This window comes from Elgaria multicarinata, chromosome 2, assembly GCF_023053635.1.
Source record: "Elgaria multicarinata webbii isolate HBS135686 ecotype San Diego chromosome 2, rElgMul1.1.pri, whole genome shotgun sequence".
Lineage (NCBI taxonomy): Eukaryota > Metazoa > Chordata > Lepidosauria > Squamata > Anguidae > Elgaria > Elgaria multicarinata.
In genome coordinates this window covers 81,466,072-81,481,542 of record NC_086172.1, presented here as the reverse complement: position 1 = coordinate 81,481,542, position 15,471 = coordinate 81,466,072, and the positions used below count along the sequence as shown (strand labels likewise).

The 15,471-nt window shown below is 46.1% G+C and overlaps 1 protein-coding gene across 1 annotated transcript in view; it reads left to right on the top strand.

Annotated features, from left to right (window-relative positions):
* The first annotated feature begins 5,821 nt into the window (after positions 1-5,821).
* VWCE (von Willebrand factor C and EGF domains) overlaps positions 5,822-15,471 on the top strand; it is a 29,493-nt gene continuing 19,843 nt past the window's right edge. Inside the window, exons 1-6 of the mRNA XM_063118393.1 lie at positions 5,822-5,931; positions 7,487-7,581; positions 9,426-9,515; positions 12,659-12,787; positions 14,937-15,053; positions 15,196-15,315. Of these exons, the coding sequence (XP_062974463.1) occupies positions 5,822-5,931; positions 7,487-7,581; positions 9,426-9,515; positions 12,659-12,787; positions 14,937-15,053; positions 15,196-15,315 (661 nt within the window). The remainder of the gene's footprint in view (positions 5,932-7,486; positions 7,582-9,425; positions 9,516-12,658; positions 12,788-14,936; positions 15,054-15,195; positions 15,316-15,471) is intronic.

The window sequence follows — 15,471 nt, the reverse complement described above, 5'->3', positions numbered from 1 at the left end:
GTGAACAAGTTGATCAATGGTCTCACATGAACTTCACGGAATGGAACTTTAAATGCTTCCCATCATGTTTCATGTTTTTATTTTCTTGTGGAATCCGTGTTGGGAAATAGTGAAAACATACTCTCAATGGAATACTATCCCCAGGCCAAAAGCCAAGACTGTGGTGTGTGTTACAGGACAGGGCTGCAAGTATATTTGGAGGGCCCCATCATATCAATGCAAGTTATTCTTCCAAATACCTGCAGTAGGCACACGTACTATTAAGTATTTTAAAAAATACTACTTAATACAAAGAAATACAATATACATTCATAATGTACATGTTTTAGCACAAGGAACTCTTGGCATGAAACTGACAGAATATATTTCCGCATTTTATAGCATGCTTTTGCAAGTGGGGGTGCAGAAAAGAGAATTTCCTTTGCTTGGGTACACATCGGATGGGACATGAGGGATATCCTAATTTGACATGGCAAAGCTGAACCGTGTTAGCAAAGGGCTATAGTTCACTGCTAGCGTCTGTCCTTTCAACCCTGGCATCTCCAGGTAGGGCTGAAAAAAACCTGTCTGAAAACCTGGAGAGCTGCTGCCAGTCAGTACGGTCGATACTGAGCTGGACGGACCAATGGTCTGACCTGGTATAAGGCAGTTTTCAATGTTCCTAAAAGCGAAGATGTAATACAGCTGCACATTAGTCTTTGTAAAACTTCAGACATCATCATCATCATTATTATTATTATACATTTCTGTACCTCACCATAGCTGAAGCTCTCTGTGCAATTTACAAAAGATAAACTACATAGGGTAATCCCACCACAGTGGAGTCTTCCTCAACCTTGTGCCTACCAGATATGTTAGACTTTAACTCCTATCATCCCTAGCAAGTATGACCAGTGGCTGTGGGTGATGGGAGTTGTAGGCTAACCTATCTGTATGACACCAGGTTGGGGAAAGCTGGCCATCTAGCAGGTATGTTGTAAAAGGGCCTTCTGTTGCAGATCAGTCAATGGCAACCTTAGTTGCTTCTGTGACCTTCAGCGAGAGGGTCCCATATGTGAATGTCCACGATACGTACATATGGACACTACACAGGATGTGTTTCCCTACCCAGGGAACAGCAACTGTTGTGTGTCGTTACAATTCAAACCAGAAAAATAAATGCTATAGGCCTGCCCTCTGCAAATAATACCATGCCCAAGAAAAAAACCTGTATTCACGCCATTTACCAGAAAACAACAAAAAGCTATATAACCATGATACGCCAGGGGGAAAAGTGGCATTTTCATTGCATGACTCAATGCTCCATTTTATGAACAGTAAAATAAAATACTAGAAAGTCTGCAATCTTATACAAATTATTTATTCAATTTACAACCCACCTATGTACAAAGTACTTTAGGCAGCGTACAGAGTTAATTTTTTTCTTTAAAAAAAATTCAATAGAAACTTATCTGGGAGTAAATGCAATTGAACTCAATGGGGCTTACTTAGAATCATAGAATAGAGTTGGAAGGGGCCTACAAGGCCATCGAGTCCAACCTCTGAGTCAACATGTATAGGATTGCACAGAAAGCCTCCCTGCTTGTGGAAAACTAGCATGTAAAGGAAGAAGGTTCTAGTTTTATATAGGCAAGTTGTTTGTTTACTACCTGTACATACCTGCAATCTGAAGCAGTATAGTCACAGAATCAAGAATTGTAGAGTTGGAAAGGACCTGGGAGTTCACCTAGTCCAACCCCTTGTGCAACACAGGAATCCCAGGAGGGCTCTTCTGAATGTGTCAGTCAGCTAACTATCCGCAAGCTCTTTGGATGTCATTATGTTAAGTGCAGAGTCATGGAGCAGGAACACTGAACGTAGAAAGAATTTGGTGAGGAGGTGAATTATGGAAAGAGGAATGCTGATCACGATGGGCTTTTCCTGCCTGTCCCGGGCTTGCTTTGAGCGTTGAAAGTGCTGCCATTCGATGGCTGTGACACAATCCAGATATCCGTGCTTTAGATAGTTCTTACCTGATGATGTCAGAATGATGGCCTCTGGTTTGGATGGCTTTTTAAAAAGGGTTGAGGCAAATCTGGAGGATAAATCTATCCGCACCCATTACTAGGTACCTGTGAGCACCTAGTGCTATGCTAGGGACAAAAAACCCCTTGGGGAACGTCTGTTGCTCGGAGGCTTCCCAAGAAGCACCCGGCTGGCCACTGCTGGACTACATGGACCTCCTGGTCTGAATCAACGGGGATCTTCTTGTGTTTACTGCCTACAACTGTTTGCTCCTTCAACCCTCATAACCAGCCTGCCCTCTTTCTCACAGAGGTACAAAAAGCACTTGAAGCTGAGATGGGTGGGGAGGGTCATCATTTACCCAGCTGCAAAACCTTAATTGCCTTGCCTTGCCTTCAACTGGAGCTGCCCTTCCTCATCCCAGTTGGAAAGACAGCAGCTGCAGCTTTATGAAGGGGAGCATTTGTTTTGTTTTGTTTGTTCCCTTCCCTCCCTCGGGACAATGCAGACTTGGCAGGATGTGGGAGGGCCGTGCAGTCAAAGTATAAAGAAAGGGAGGCAGCCCATGGTCGGTCTGGCTAAAGGGCAGGTGGGACTCTGAAAGGCAGGGTGGCGGCAAACTCCTCTCTTCTGGACTTCCCTCCTTTTTGACTGTTGCCCCAGGGGGCATTCTTTACATGAGTTTGGTTGAGATGTAAACAACATAAGGGCTGTTCCATCATCCTTTCTCCTGCAGCAGTCTGAATTTTCCCATTCCCACGATGTTTGCACTTGCACTAGCCCTGATCCCTGAGCTGTAGTAGGAACATAGGAATCCATCTAGCCCAGTATTGTCTACACTGACTAGCAGCAATGGCTTTCCAGGGTTTCAGGCAGGATACTTTCCTAACCCTATCTGGTGATGCCAGGGATCAAACCTGGGCCCTTCTTCATTGTAAAGCAGGTGCTGCTCTGCCTCTCAGCTCTAGTCCTCCCATATGTTTACCTGTCCCTCCTAAATGGATGAGAGTGGAGATGTATAAGATGGTTGTGTGGGTACTCCAGGTGAAATGTGTACATCTATATATTTAAAGCAAGGCTTTCACGTAATAGTGGGTCACAGCCTGAGAAGTGGAGGAAGTAAACTTACAGTGCAATCCTAGATATGTCTACTCAGAAGTAAGCCCCTACTGAGTTCAATGGGACTTACTCCCAAGTATGTTTATATAGGATTGCGGATTTTCTAGTATGTGTCGCTATTTAAAACAAAACAAATGTTTAAGAACATAAGAACCATGTTGGATCAGACCAAGAGTCCAGCTAGTCCAGCGTTCTGTTCACACAGTGGCCAACCAGCTGCCCACAGGAAATTCAAAAGCAGGCCATGAAGAGGACAGGACAATCTCCAAATTTTAGTACTATGGTGCCAGAGTGGCGCTCAGCTTCTACATATAAATAAAACTTTTTTAAAAAGTTCATGCACCTGTATGGTCATGATGGATGGAATGGATTTCTCATTGCCCAAGATGTCAAAGTGCTAGCTTTGACACTTGTTCAACCATGCACCACCCAGCATTCACAATCACACACATTGTGCAAGCAGGGAGGAAAACCACATTTCCCCTGCATGTCTTTATTAGAGTGCTAGGGGAATGTAGCACCTCAAGAGATAAGGCTATGGATTCTGGGGCATCAATGACATCATATTGACCCAATGCCATGAATACCACACAAGGTTGTAGACAGGCCTGCTCTTTGCATTTGGAATGTGTGTTGAGTTGGATTGTTCTGAGTTGGATTGTTAGTAGGAACTGATCCTAACAAGTGTGACTATTTCTGCCCTGTGTTTGATGTACCACTTATGTTAATAATGGTTCTTAATGGTGATTCTACCAATTATAGGGTGACCACATGGAAAGCTACAGGAGCCCTGCCCTCTTTTGTATCTGGTCAAGAGCACAGGGCTCTTAGCTTTAACTGTTGTGATGAAGAGGGAGTTTCACCAGGTGCTGCATGCATACAAATGACACCTGCTGAAACCTCCTTTTCTATACAACTGTTAAAGATACAGAAGCCCTGTCCTCCTTTCCATATGGTCACCCTAACCAATTAGCCTCTGCAATGGGCAAGAGGAAGTGTGTGTGTACACACACACACAGCCATCCAATCTCAGTCAAAGTCTCCATGGGCTACTCACATTACATATAGGGCTTTTCTCTATATAAGGCTTTAATCCTCACTTTAACAAGGCTTCTGTTTTTTAATTCTTTGCAGGATTAAGATCGGCTATTTTATACGCAACCCCCCCCCCCCAGGTGGGGTTCTTTCGCCTTTCCTTATGCTCCATTACACAAGCACTAGGTGTCGGTGTGGTATAGCAGAATTGGACAATAATACTAGGTTTTATCCCAGCTTTTACAAATAATGCCAGACTTCCCTCATTTGAAAAATAAAACTGCTAAAATGTTGCAAAGCACAGGGCAAGCCCTGGAAGATGTCGATGTCGTGTAAAGGACCCACAAACTAACGTAAGTGAAGAATCACAAGCACACAGTAATGCCTAGTGTAGAAATGCTTATAATATTTTGAAGTGCTTCCAGATGAGGTTTTTATCATGACATTGCCCTACCTCATTGTAAGGATGCATGTCTATACACTGTATTTCATTTGTCTCCTTCCCATGTGTTCCCACCATTCCTTCAGTCATTTTTCTTACCTTATAGTGCATCTGGATGGAGGGGTCCTGTTCTAGTGCTATGGCATTGTGCAGCTATTTCATCTTTTCTTAACGAGATTTCCATGGCAAGGAAAAGAAAGACAGAAAAACACTGGGAAAATATGGGAGGGCTATGAGAGGAAGACCTCCTCCTCCCTGTAAAATTCCATTTAGCAGGGTGATGGTGCCATAAAAGCCTCATCTGGAAGGACCCACAGAAAATCCACTACTGAAAAAAAGATGGACTCATTTGCACAATGCCTTTTGATTAGTATCCCTAGAAATCCTCCATCTGGAAGCACCCTTGATCAAATTCTGAGGCACCTGCTTTTTTCAGGCATGGAAGTGAAAATGCAAAGTGACAGCTTGAGAAAACAAAGGTCTTTTGGTCTGTGCCTTCTCCCCCTTCTTGCTTTGCAGCTCCTCTCTGGCACAGGGCATGCAATTTATCACAAGTGGCACGCACCCCTCCGCTCTCCACTTCGGACATGTGCCTCGTGTCGTCACCCCCACTGGATCTGGCTTGGAACACTTTATCTGCTTCAGCTTCTCTTTGGTACAGCTGGGAAAGCAGCCCAAGGAGGGGAAAGGGGAGGGGGGATTCTTGAGCCTTGCCAGATGTGGAAAAGGAGACTCCGGCAAGCGGTGGGGAGGGGAGGGGAGGGGAGCCTCTTCCCAGTCAAACAACAGAGTGGTTGTGTTTGGAACGCTGGGATCCTCCCACCGCATCTCCTCTCATGGTGCCTCTGCCCCTATGGGGAGGGTGGCTGGGGGGAAGTAACCACACTCTTGCAGACATACATGCACGCACTCGCAGGCAGACGCGCGCACACACACAGAGAGATTTTCCACTCCTCACACATGGGCTGGGGGAGCTGAGCAATCTGAGCCTGGCTGCGGGGAGGAGTCTGTTCCCAATGCTGCCCCCAGCCTGAGATCATTGATCCCAGCTCCCCTCCTCTGCCCAGAAGGCGCCCCCAGCCTCATCCTTCGTGTGGGCAGGAGAGAGTCCAGACAGTTCAAGCCATGCTCTAGGGGCCTGGGGGAGAGGAGGGAGGGCAGGCAAGCAAGCAAGGCAGGCGCTTGGAAGGGAGCATCTCTGTGGACGGCGGGACGCCTGTCATGTTCGCCGAGCTGCTCTTCCAGGCTGCTTGTGTGTCTGTGCTCCTTCAAGGGGCCCAGGGGAGAGTCTACACAGGAAGGAAGAAACTTGCCAACTTCGCCGTGGAGAGGTACCCCCATCCCCCATATCCATCCCTATGCAGGGGCAGCCAAGTCCCAGATCTACTCCCCCACCCCATCTATCCCTCTGAAGTTTGTCTGACCCCCCAAAACTGGGCCAAAGATTGTGCAGTGTTCCCAGTTATGTCAGTGTGCGGGTGAGGGGGGCAGTTCTGGCTAGCCTGTTGCCTGCAGGGCTTCCCTTGGCATCAGTTGTGCATGTGTGGTGAGACAGGAGTGCCTGGCTGGAAGAGCATTTTGTCACCCTCGGGATGCCCATCATTGCTTTCGCTACAGCTTGTTCTGTTCGGAATGCAGTGCTGTCCATGTGCCCTCTCTAAAATGTGCAAACAGCCAAGCCACAGACTGTGTGACTGGAATTGTTATTAATTGCACTTACTTTTGAGTTAGAATCTGTGTGCACAACCACCGAAGCGGGCCAAAATGTTGGGCTGCACACCTGAGGGACTGGGTTTGGGCGCGTAATGGGATGGATGACAGGGCACTTGCTTCACCGGTTGCCCAAGCCTGGAGATGTTGATGTAGGCTGACGTAGTCTCCGCACCATCACCAACTACCTCCCGGAGTTGTAGTTTTGCACATTTGGAAACCGTGGCATGCAAAACTGCAAGTGGAGCTCATGGCAAACGATTTAGACAACCTGTTCCCACAAGAGTGCTTCAATGCAGACCTTCAGAGAAAAGAAAATCAGCCAACCCACCGGGCATAGTGGTTGCGCAGAGTAGTTCCAAACAATGTTGATGGTAGTTTCTATGCCTGCTTTTCTGCATGTCCAGGATGCAGCTTTTTCTCCATGTTTCTGTTTCTGTCCCCTTTTATTCCAAAGTTCCAATCCTGTTTGCCCTTGTCGGTATTTCTGCCTGTCTCCTGTCGTCCTCATACAAACCTCTGTTGCTTTCAAGATGTTTTGGACTTCAATTCCCATCAGCACCATCCAGCATGACCAATGATCAAGGAGTATGGGAGTTGTAGTCCAAAACATCTGGAGGGCACCTGGTTACCTATCCCTGTTCTACAGTGGGTACAAAGGACTCTCCTGCTGGAACTGTGCAGTGAGAGAAATAACTACTACTATTAAACATTGGACCTGGGCTTGTTCGCACATAACACCGGCAGATCCCATGATTAATCCACAATTTGCCACCATTATGTGCAAACTGGATCATTGCCTCCCTATGCTGCCGTCTGTGGTCCTCGAATGATTGATCTGTGCAATTTCATTTGAGCTTCCTCTGCGGCTCCTTCTGTCAAAGCAGCATAATATTAGTTTGATTTTTGCTATAATCTTTCACCGCTACTTCTTGCTCAGGGCCAACGCACGAGTCCACTTAGTGTATGGCCAGCCTGAATCGTTCCATGTGTGGGGTGAAGCAGTTTCATCATGTCAAATTTCAACTTGTGCTTGTGCCATGTAATCCAGACAACGCAGTGCTAAACCCAGGCTACTACATGTAGAAAAGACATGTGAATGAGCCCTCAGGCAGGGCAAAGCTTGGGTAATTACCTTACTCTGAAATTCTCATCCTGTCTCTCTTCTATTCCTAGACGTCGCATTGGACCACATGTTTGCCTCTCTGGTTTTGGAAGTGGATGCTGTCCTGGGTGGATACCATCTCCGGGCAGCGGACAGTGCACCCTACGTAAGTACCTGGAACTCTCTGGAAGACATCAGCTTGCTCATCTTCTGTTGCACAAAAAGCAAAGGTAGCTATCTTCACTATAAGAAAAAAATCCAGAATCTGCATTAGTGTATTACCTTTATTAGGTCAACCAAGTGGCCATTAAAAATGTGCAGGTTTTGAGATTGCTGGATCTTTTCATCAGGCAAGATGTTCCAAAAATAGCTGGAGGAAGGAGGTGGGGGGAAAGGCTGAAAATGTTTATTGCATTTTTTAATTGCATTTTTAATATCCCACCTTTTTTCCTCCAAGGAACCCAAGGTGGCATACATAATCTTCCTCCTCCCCATTTTATCCTCCAACAACAACCCTGTGAAGTAGGTTGGGCTGAGAGTCTATGACTTGCCCAAAGTCACCCAGTGGTTTTCTATGGCTGAGTGTCGACTAGAACCCAGATCTCCTGGCTCCCAGTCCAACACATCAGCCATTACACCACACTGATGTTGAAATGATGGTGTCTGCATGAACACAATCTTGAGATGGGAAGGAGGGAGAAGGGTCTGCAGACATTCAAATCAGGCTCTAGCAGGCGATATGATCTTCTAAGAACACATTCCAAAAAGGATGATGTTCGTAACAACGGCATTGAAAGCCAAGCCGGTAGCCGGGGTTTGGGGGTGCTGGGAGGGGTGCCCCCCAATTTTTTCTGACCCCCTAATTATTTTTTTTACAAACAAATAATTTAAAATCCATTTACAATTTTGTCTTTAAAAGGCCTGCAAACCAGATGAGCTGTCCCCCCGGGTTTTTTTTATGACTCCCCCAGAACATTTAGGCTGGCCATGGGCCTTGTGAAAGCATCTACTGTGAGGCCAAGAAGACTGGCCTTGTCCCACCAGGCTATGTGGCATTTTGGTGTGCAGGAGGATCAACAATTGTCTGATACTTACTTGCTCCCAGTGGTCACTGAAACCATCCCATCACCTGATGGAGCCTAATTTAAATACTGCAAACCCTGCTCCTCTGTATCATCTTCTTTGGAGGGGCAGCCGCTGACAAGGGGAAAGGGGCACTAGAAATAAAAAGGGCTCCGACTGTGATCGGGATTGCGTTTGGAGTGGGGACAGGGGCTTGGCGGCAGACAAGATGGGTTCTGCTGCCAAGTACCCTGGGATGCCGGGCAGAGCTGGTTGGAGGACTGATGGGGAAGGAAGGGGAACACTGTGGGTAGTGAGCCTGATCATCTGTCGAGCACACCAATCACGCGCTGTGGGATGATCGCAAAACAATCCTCAGTGCGTAGCTTGTCACCCATCATGGGTTCTCGCATTGTGCGAACGCGTCCTCTCACTATGCAGACATCCTGACTATAACATCCAGTCAGTCTTCCCTCCTCCTATTCTACCCCCACCTGCTCTTTGCAACGTTTCCTGATGAAGATATCTCAACACCTCAAAAATTTGCACATTTTGGGTGGTCTTTGAATTGGCCTTATGTGGGCCTGTTCAGACAACATGCTAAACCATGGTTAGGCCACTAACCCTTTTGCAGCAAATGGTTAGTGAGTATGTTTAAACCATGGTTATGTAGCTACCATGGTTAGGAATGGTTCACATGACACTCTAAGTCATGGTTCACACAACATGCTAAGCCATAATATTTAGCTCAGAATGCTTAACCATCATGGTTTAGTGTGTTGTCCGAACAGGGTCTATATGGATTTTGGAACTACATTGAAAAGAAAAAGATTTTCAGGTGAGCTTTGTTTTGTGTCCTTGAAATGGGAGCAGTTCTCTTACAGTGGGCTGGGGGAAGACTGTCGTTCTTGCCTGGCCTGACTGATGCTTTCTTGGTCCCTCTCATAGCACTTTGCTCCTTTGGCTGTGGCAGTGGCTTGTGCATCGCTCCCAATGTCTGTTCTTGCAGGGATGGAGGGCAGGGCATCACATGTCCAGGTAAGGAGATCTTTGGGGAATGCTACATGATTTAGTTTGCCATGGGGCTCGTGTGAGAGCCTGCTTAGTGTCCACAGCAGGTGGCCACCTGTTTCTGGGTTTAAACTCTGGTGCTTAGAACATAGAGGTGAGAGCCTAATGATTTTGCAAACTTCCATGCCATCTAGTACTTCCGTATCCTTAGTAACGGCTGTGTAGAAAGAATTTATGCTGGTGCAGATTCTCCCACCACTGTAGCACTATAGCTGGAAAAACTGCATTGGCCCAAATCCTGAAATGGCAGCACTAGAAAAAAGATGGGGTGGGGGGAGAGAGAAAGTTCTGTATCCAATCTTAGTCTAACTTAAGTTCCATTTATTCAATGGGTCTATTCTATGTAGTACTAACTTTGGTTACAAGCCTGTATTACAAAGTGATAGTGAAATGCTGTTCTGAACCATGTGTGAGACAGTGAGAAAGAACTTGCCCACCATTGCTCCCCTGAAATACTACCTATAAGGTTCTCTTTTCTACGCAACAATTAGTCTACTGATATGGAATCCCTGTGAAGCCTTGGCAGGGGAAGGGAACTATTATTTATTTATTGCATTTCTATACCGCCCAATAGCCGAAGCTGATGCTCCTCCAGATGCTCTTGGACTCCATCTCCCATCAGCCCCAGGCAGCCCAACCAATAGTCAGGGGAAATGGATATGATAGTGCAACAATAGCTGGAGGTCCACAGGTTCTCTATCCCTGTCCGAGAGTCAGCAATGCGCAGGGTCTAATCTCAGTTCGTTCGGTCTATGGGCTTTAATGAGCTTGTGCTTCAGTTTCCACCATTGGCACTATGGCGAGAAATCTAAGTCTCCCTTAGAAAGCGTTATGTATTTGGAATTCCCTTGCTAATGGAAGGTCTGGTGGTAATAATAATAATAATAATAATAATAATAATAATAATAATGTCATTATTAGTCATTAGCTGGAGATACCCTAAAGCTGTTTTTCTCTCAGAGTAGCTGGACCATAATGCTGGCTGGCTTCCTGATGGAGTCTGTGTATGCTACGCATGGGGCAATTGAACAATAACCAACATCTGTCTCTGGAGGGTTGATCACTGCCATGCAAGAAACTCCTGCCATGAGGAACCAGGCCAGCAGTAGCTCTCCCCACAGTCCACTTTAAACATTAAACAACAGACAAATGACTAAAATGTCCTCCCTTTAGACCTACAAAAGAGGCCAACTCCTCAAACGGCAGCACTAGAAAAACGACTATGTGTGTGCATGTATGTATGTATATATGCATACATGTGTATGTAGGTGGAGGGCAGGGTTTGGGAGAGTAAGTTCTGGGGGGAAAGATAATGTGTGGGTTGTATTCAGTCTGAGTTTGGAGGTTTGACTGGGGAGTCTAAATGAACATCCTTTGAATGGATCAGACAGTGGTGGAAGAAGACTGAGAGCCTTTCAGGAAAATGGCTCTGTGGCATCATTAGCTATATGAAGAGAAACAATTCGTGCCATGGGATTTTGAAAACATGTTGTAACATTCTGGCTGAGTTTCAATTTATGTAAGCAGAGGTTTTGCAATAATGCACATATGAAGTTTGTTAAGTTCTCCTATTTTAGTATTCTGTGTTAATATGCAGTGGTACAATACCCTTTTCCATTAAAAATAACCTGAATAACAATTATTATGAATAAAAACCCAATCACAGGGCTTATTCCCTGTTCACATGGGATGTTGCCTGGAACTCTTGGACGTTCCTCAGCTTTCTGGCTTGTCTCTGAGGCTTTCTGAACTCCTGCAGGCCTCTGCCCTTTCCCCTAAAATCTCAATTAGGCATTATACTTCTTGCTGAAGTATTTAGCTCAGACCCAACTATCCTTGCTTTTCATTGAGTCCCTGCCTGGTCCCAGATGCCAGGAGGCTGTACATTGCTTGCCTTCTTTCACCACTTTGGGGAGAATTTACCTCTCTGGCTTGTTCCTGTCTGCCTCTGGCACAGGGTGTGCTTCTCTCGGCTTCTAGTGCATTAGTGCTGCTGCAGGTTAACTATTTCTCAGGCCCAACTCCGTTAATGCAGCATCTTTGGACAACTGCTCAGGTCTCAGAGGGGCCCACAGTGCTGCTGATGCTTGCCTGTTGGGTTGCCCTCCTGTTCCCAGGCCATTTGGAGCCACACCATTTTAACTTCCTACAATGCCCCAAGCCATTGTGGGAAATTAAAATGGCAGCTCCTGAACCCAGCTGCCTGCTGCTGCCCACTGCCAAGGAACAGCTCCATTGGACAGCATTGTGCCCTAGCCCCCCTCAAACCCAGTGCTGACCCTGCTCCCTAACAATAAGCTGACTCTTGCAATGAAATTTCAAAATCCAGACAGAAGTCCAGGGCCTCACTCAGTAGAACAAGCACATTGTCATAGAGCACCCCCCACCCCCCACTCCAGCCCATAAGTCCACAGGCTAAATTTACCTACGTGGATCACTGAAGGCCAGACCTCTCCAAGTGCACTTTGCTACCTGAGTCAGTGTGGTGTAGTGGCTAATGTGTTGGACTGGGAGCCAGGAGATCCGGGTTCTAGTCCCCACTCAGCCATAGAAACCCACTGGGTGACGTTGGGAAAGTCACAGGCTCTCAGCCCAACTTACCTCACAGGGTGGTTGTTGTGAGGATAAAATGGGGAGGAAGAAGATTATATATGCCCCCTTGGGTTCTTTGGAGGAAAAAAGGTGGGATATAAATGCAATGATAAATAAATAAATAAATAGGACAAAATGGTGCCCCCTCCCATTACATGTACAAAAGCTGACCAGGCTGGTAGTTGAATATTATTTTTACACTGGCAGTGGGGCGGTGTCCTCCATTGCACAGCTGACTAGCTTAAGGGGTGCAGGCCTTGTGGCGTACAAAGCCTTGTCCTCCGATATCTTGCTGCTGTTCCCTTCCTTCCAATGTTTAAATTAATGCCTGAGGTGACTGCCTCCCTCTGTCCGATGGTAAAGCTGGTTGACCTGCTAAAGACAGATCTGCTTTCCTCTCCCCCTCCCCTGCCTAATGGCAAGGGCACTCTCTTGCTTTCCCACTTCCTTTCAGTGAAGCTGTCTCATCCCTCTGTCTTGAAAAACGACTTTGAAATCTGCCCTTCTTGTTTTTTCAGACCCTCCAGGTGCCTGTGGAGAATATGGCTGTGACCTTGCCTGCAATCATGGGGGCTGCCAGGAGGTGGCGCGGGTGTGCCCATTAGGATTCTCCATGACTGAGACGGCCAACGGTGTACGTTGTGCAGGTAAACCAGAATACGAGGTATCTTCCTTACAGTGGTCCAGCAGAGCCAAAACTTCAGTCCCGTTTCCCAGGTACACAGGGAACTTCCAGACTTTTAGCAATTCACAGCTTTTGCTCTTCCACTGTAAGCTACATGCGGAATTGCCTACTTACTTTGCTGAGTATAGCACTTGTTATGTGTGTACATCATGTTATATTGTATCCACGCTTGTGGACATAACATAGCTGTGTGGGTGGGGGAAGGACCATACACCTGAAGCATGCCGTTTTAGCAACGAGTTTATTTTTAAAATTTATAATCATTTTTTAAAATTTGTACTGGAATCTTTTTTGCTTTGGCACTCTTGCACTCATGTGCGCGCGCGCACACACACACACACACACATATATAATCGTACTTTAGTGGAAATGTTAAAATCAGCTTAAAACAACTACACACTGCTAAAATGGAGCTGAACAGAAAGATAATAGTGAAGGTGTGCTGAAATAAAGAGTGTGGCTATAGGGTTCAAACAAATAAAATAACGTTGCACATGTCAGAACCATGCCTCCTAGTAGTGCTAGGGCGATCTACACTTGCAGAGATTGCAGTGCTGTGCTGTTATTTCAAAACAAGCAAAAACCGGTCTTATTTTGCAAGCTCTCTTTCGCCACCAAATAAAAGAAGCATGGGGGCACACGCCTCCCCCTCATTCTGGTTTTTTTTGTTCTAACATTTAAGGGATTTGGGGTTATATCGCCATTTTCTGGCATTTGAGCTGTGTGGGGTACAGCATCTTTCATTGTACCAGCTGCTCGCAAACTGGCTCATAATAATAATAATAATAATAATAATAATAATACATTTATTTCTTACCCGCCTCTCCATTTTGATCGAGGCGGGGAACAACAATAAATGATAAAATACATAAATGCATTTTGATGGGCAGAAGCATTTTTTTAAAAAAAAACCCTGTGCAAATACAAAAGTATGCAATCGTGGCAGCCTGAAACTGCACCATTACAGAAAAACAACACACAATGCTTTCCCCTAGGATCGTATTAAACAATGTAAGGAGTTTTTTTAATGGCAGACAGCATGGGTGATTTGGGGCTTTATCAGTCGTGCCTGTTTCTGCCACTTGAGCTGTGCAGGGTGTTTATGTGCCCGTGCTCCTTCCCAGTTGTGCAATTCCACCTGAGCACCCATACAGCAGGTGGAAAAAAGAGGGAAGCCAAAAGGGAGCAGGAGTTGGAGCAGTGAAAGTATGGTTGACTGTTTGTTCGTTCCACGGACTCAGCACACATCTCCAAGCAGAATGAGGAAAGGAATTCAAATGGCGTGATGGAGAACCACCCCGACCTCCTATTTTGTCAGTGAGACCACCCTTCAACACACATGCCCCCAACAAAAAAATCGGGATGTGCAGATAGCTTGAGGACAGAGTTACACGGGGTCGGAGGAGCAGTTTTATTGAGCGTGGAGGGAAAAAACAGACTTTCTCCACTCCAAAATAAGACAGCAAAAGGGGGAAGAGATGAGTGCAGGATAGGGACTATGTCATGTGAGTACCACGCTGCAAAACCACATACCAGGCATGGCGAGAGTGCGATAAATCGCTGGTGTGATGGAGCTCTAAATATCTAGTGCAGAGGCACCCATAATTACAGGTAATGGTTCCTGTCTGTATCCTTTTAATTTGAGGGACTTAATTCACTGGAGCTTTCTCACTGCACTTGAATATTGTACATCTTCTGGGATTCTCTGCAGGAATTGCTTCTGAGAAAATTAAAGACAAACAATATGCCTGCTACACAGAGGCTACTGTAAATTGTTTCCAGCAGCTTATGGCAAATCTTTCATGTCAATTGCCTTATAGGTATCTTTCTCAATGCTGCTACAGACTTATGGTGGGAAAGTGTGGGGGAAATTGCCTGATTCACATGGCAAGCCTTTGTATGAGATTGTGAACCAGCTGGTTTACAGTGTAAACAGGAAGGGGTCACAATACTTTGTAGATATTAATGGTTGTGGCTTAATGGCCCCATCAACCATGGGCATTTCACACCCATCTTTCTGAAATTATCCTCCTTTGTGTTACTGCTGTCTAGCCTTTGGTCCAGCCTGTCTCTTCCCACCTTCACATTCATCGACAATGTCTTTCCCCCAGACATTGATGAGTGCCTGAGCGCCTCCTGCGAGGGGCTTTGCGTGAACACAGAGGGCGGCTTTGTGTGTGAATGTGGCCCAGGGATGCAACTCTCCGCTGACCGCCACAGTTGTCAAGGTGGGTCTGACTGGGACTGTAAAAGGGAAGGTCAGGGTGGAGGTGGAGCTCATATGGGACGATGATGGAAGAAGGTTTGGTAGGGTTGTTTTTTTGTGGAGCAAATGATATTGACAAATGCTGTCATCCATTTTGTTCCCAGACACTGATGAGTGCCTAGCAACACCCTGTCAGCACCACTGCAAGAACAGTATGGGCAGCTACCGATGTTCCTGCTATCCTGGCTTCTACCTACATGGCAACCGGCACTCCTGCATGGGTAAATGATCCTTCTCGAATTGAGAAGCTAAGCAGAAATGGTTTCCTCCCTGTGCCAGAGGCACCAGCCTAGCCTTGGTGTTATCCAAAATGAATCCCCTTCCTCTTGCGTCCAGATTAAATGTGAATTAAAATGGATGGCGAAGTAAAATCCATAGTA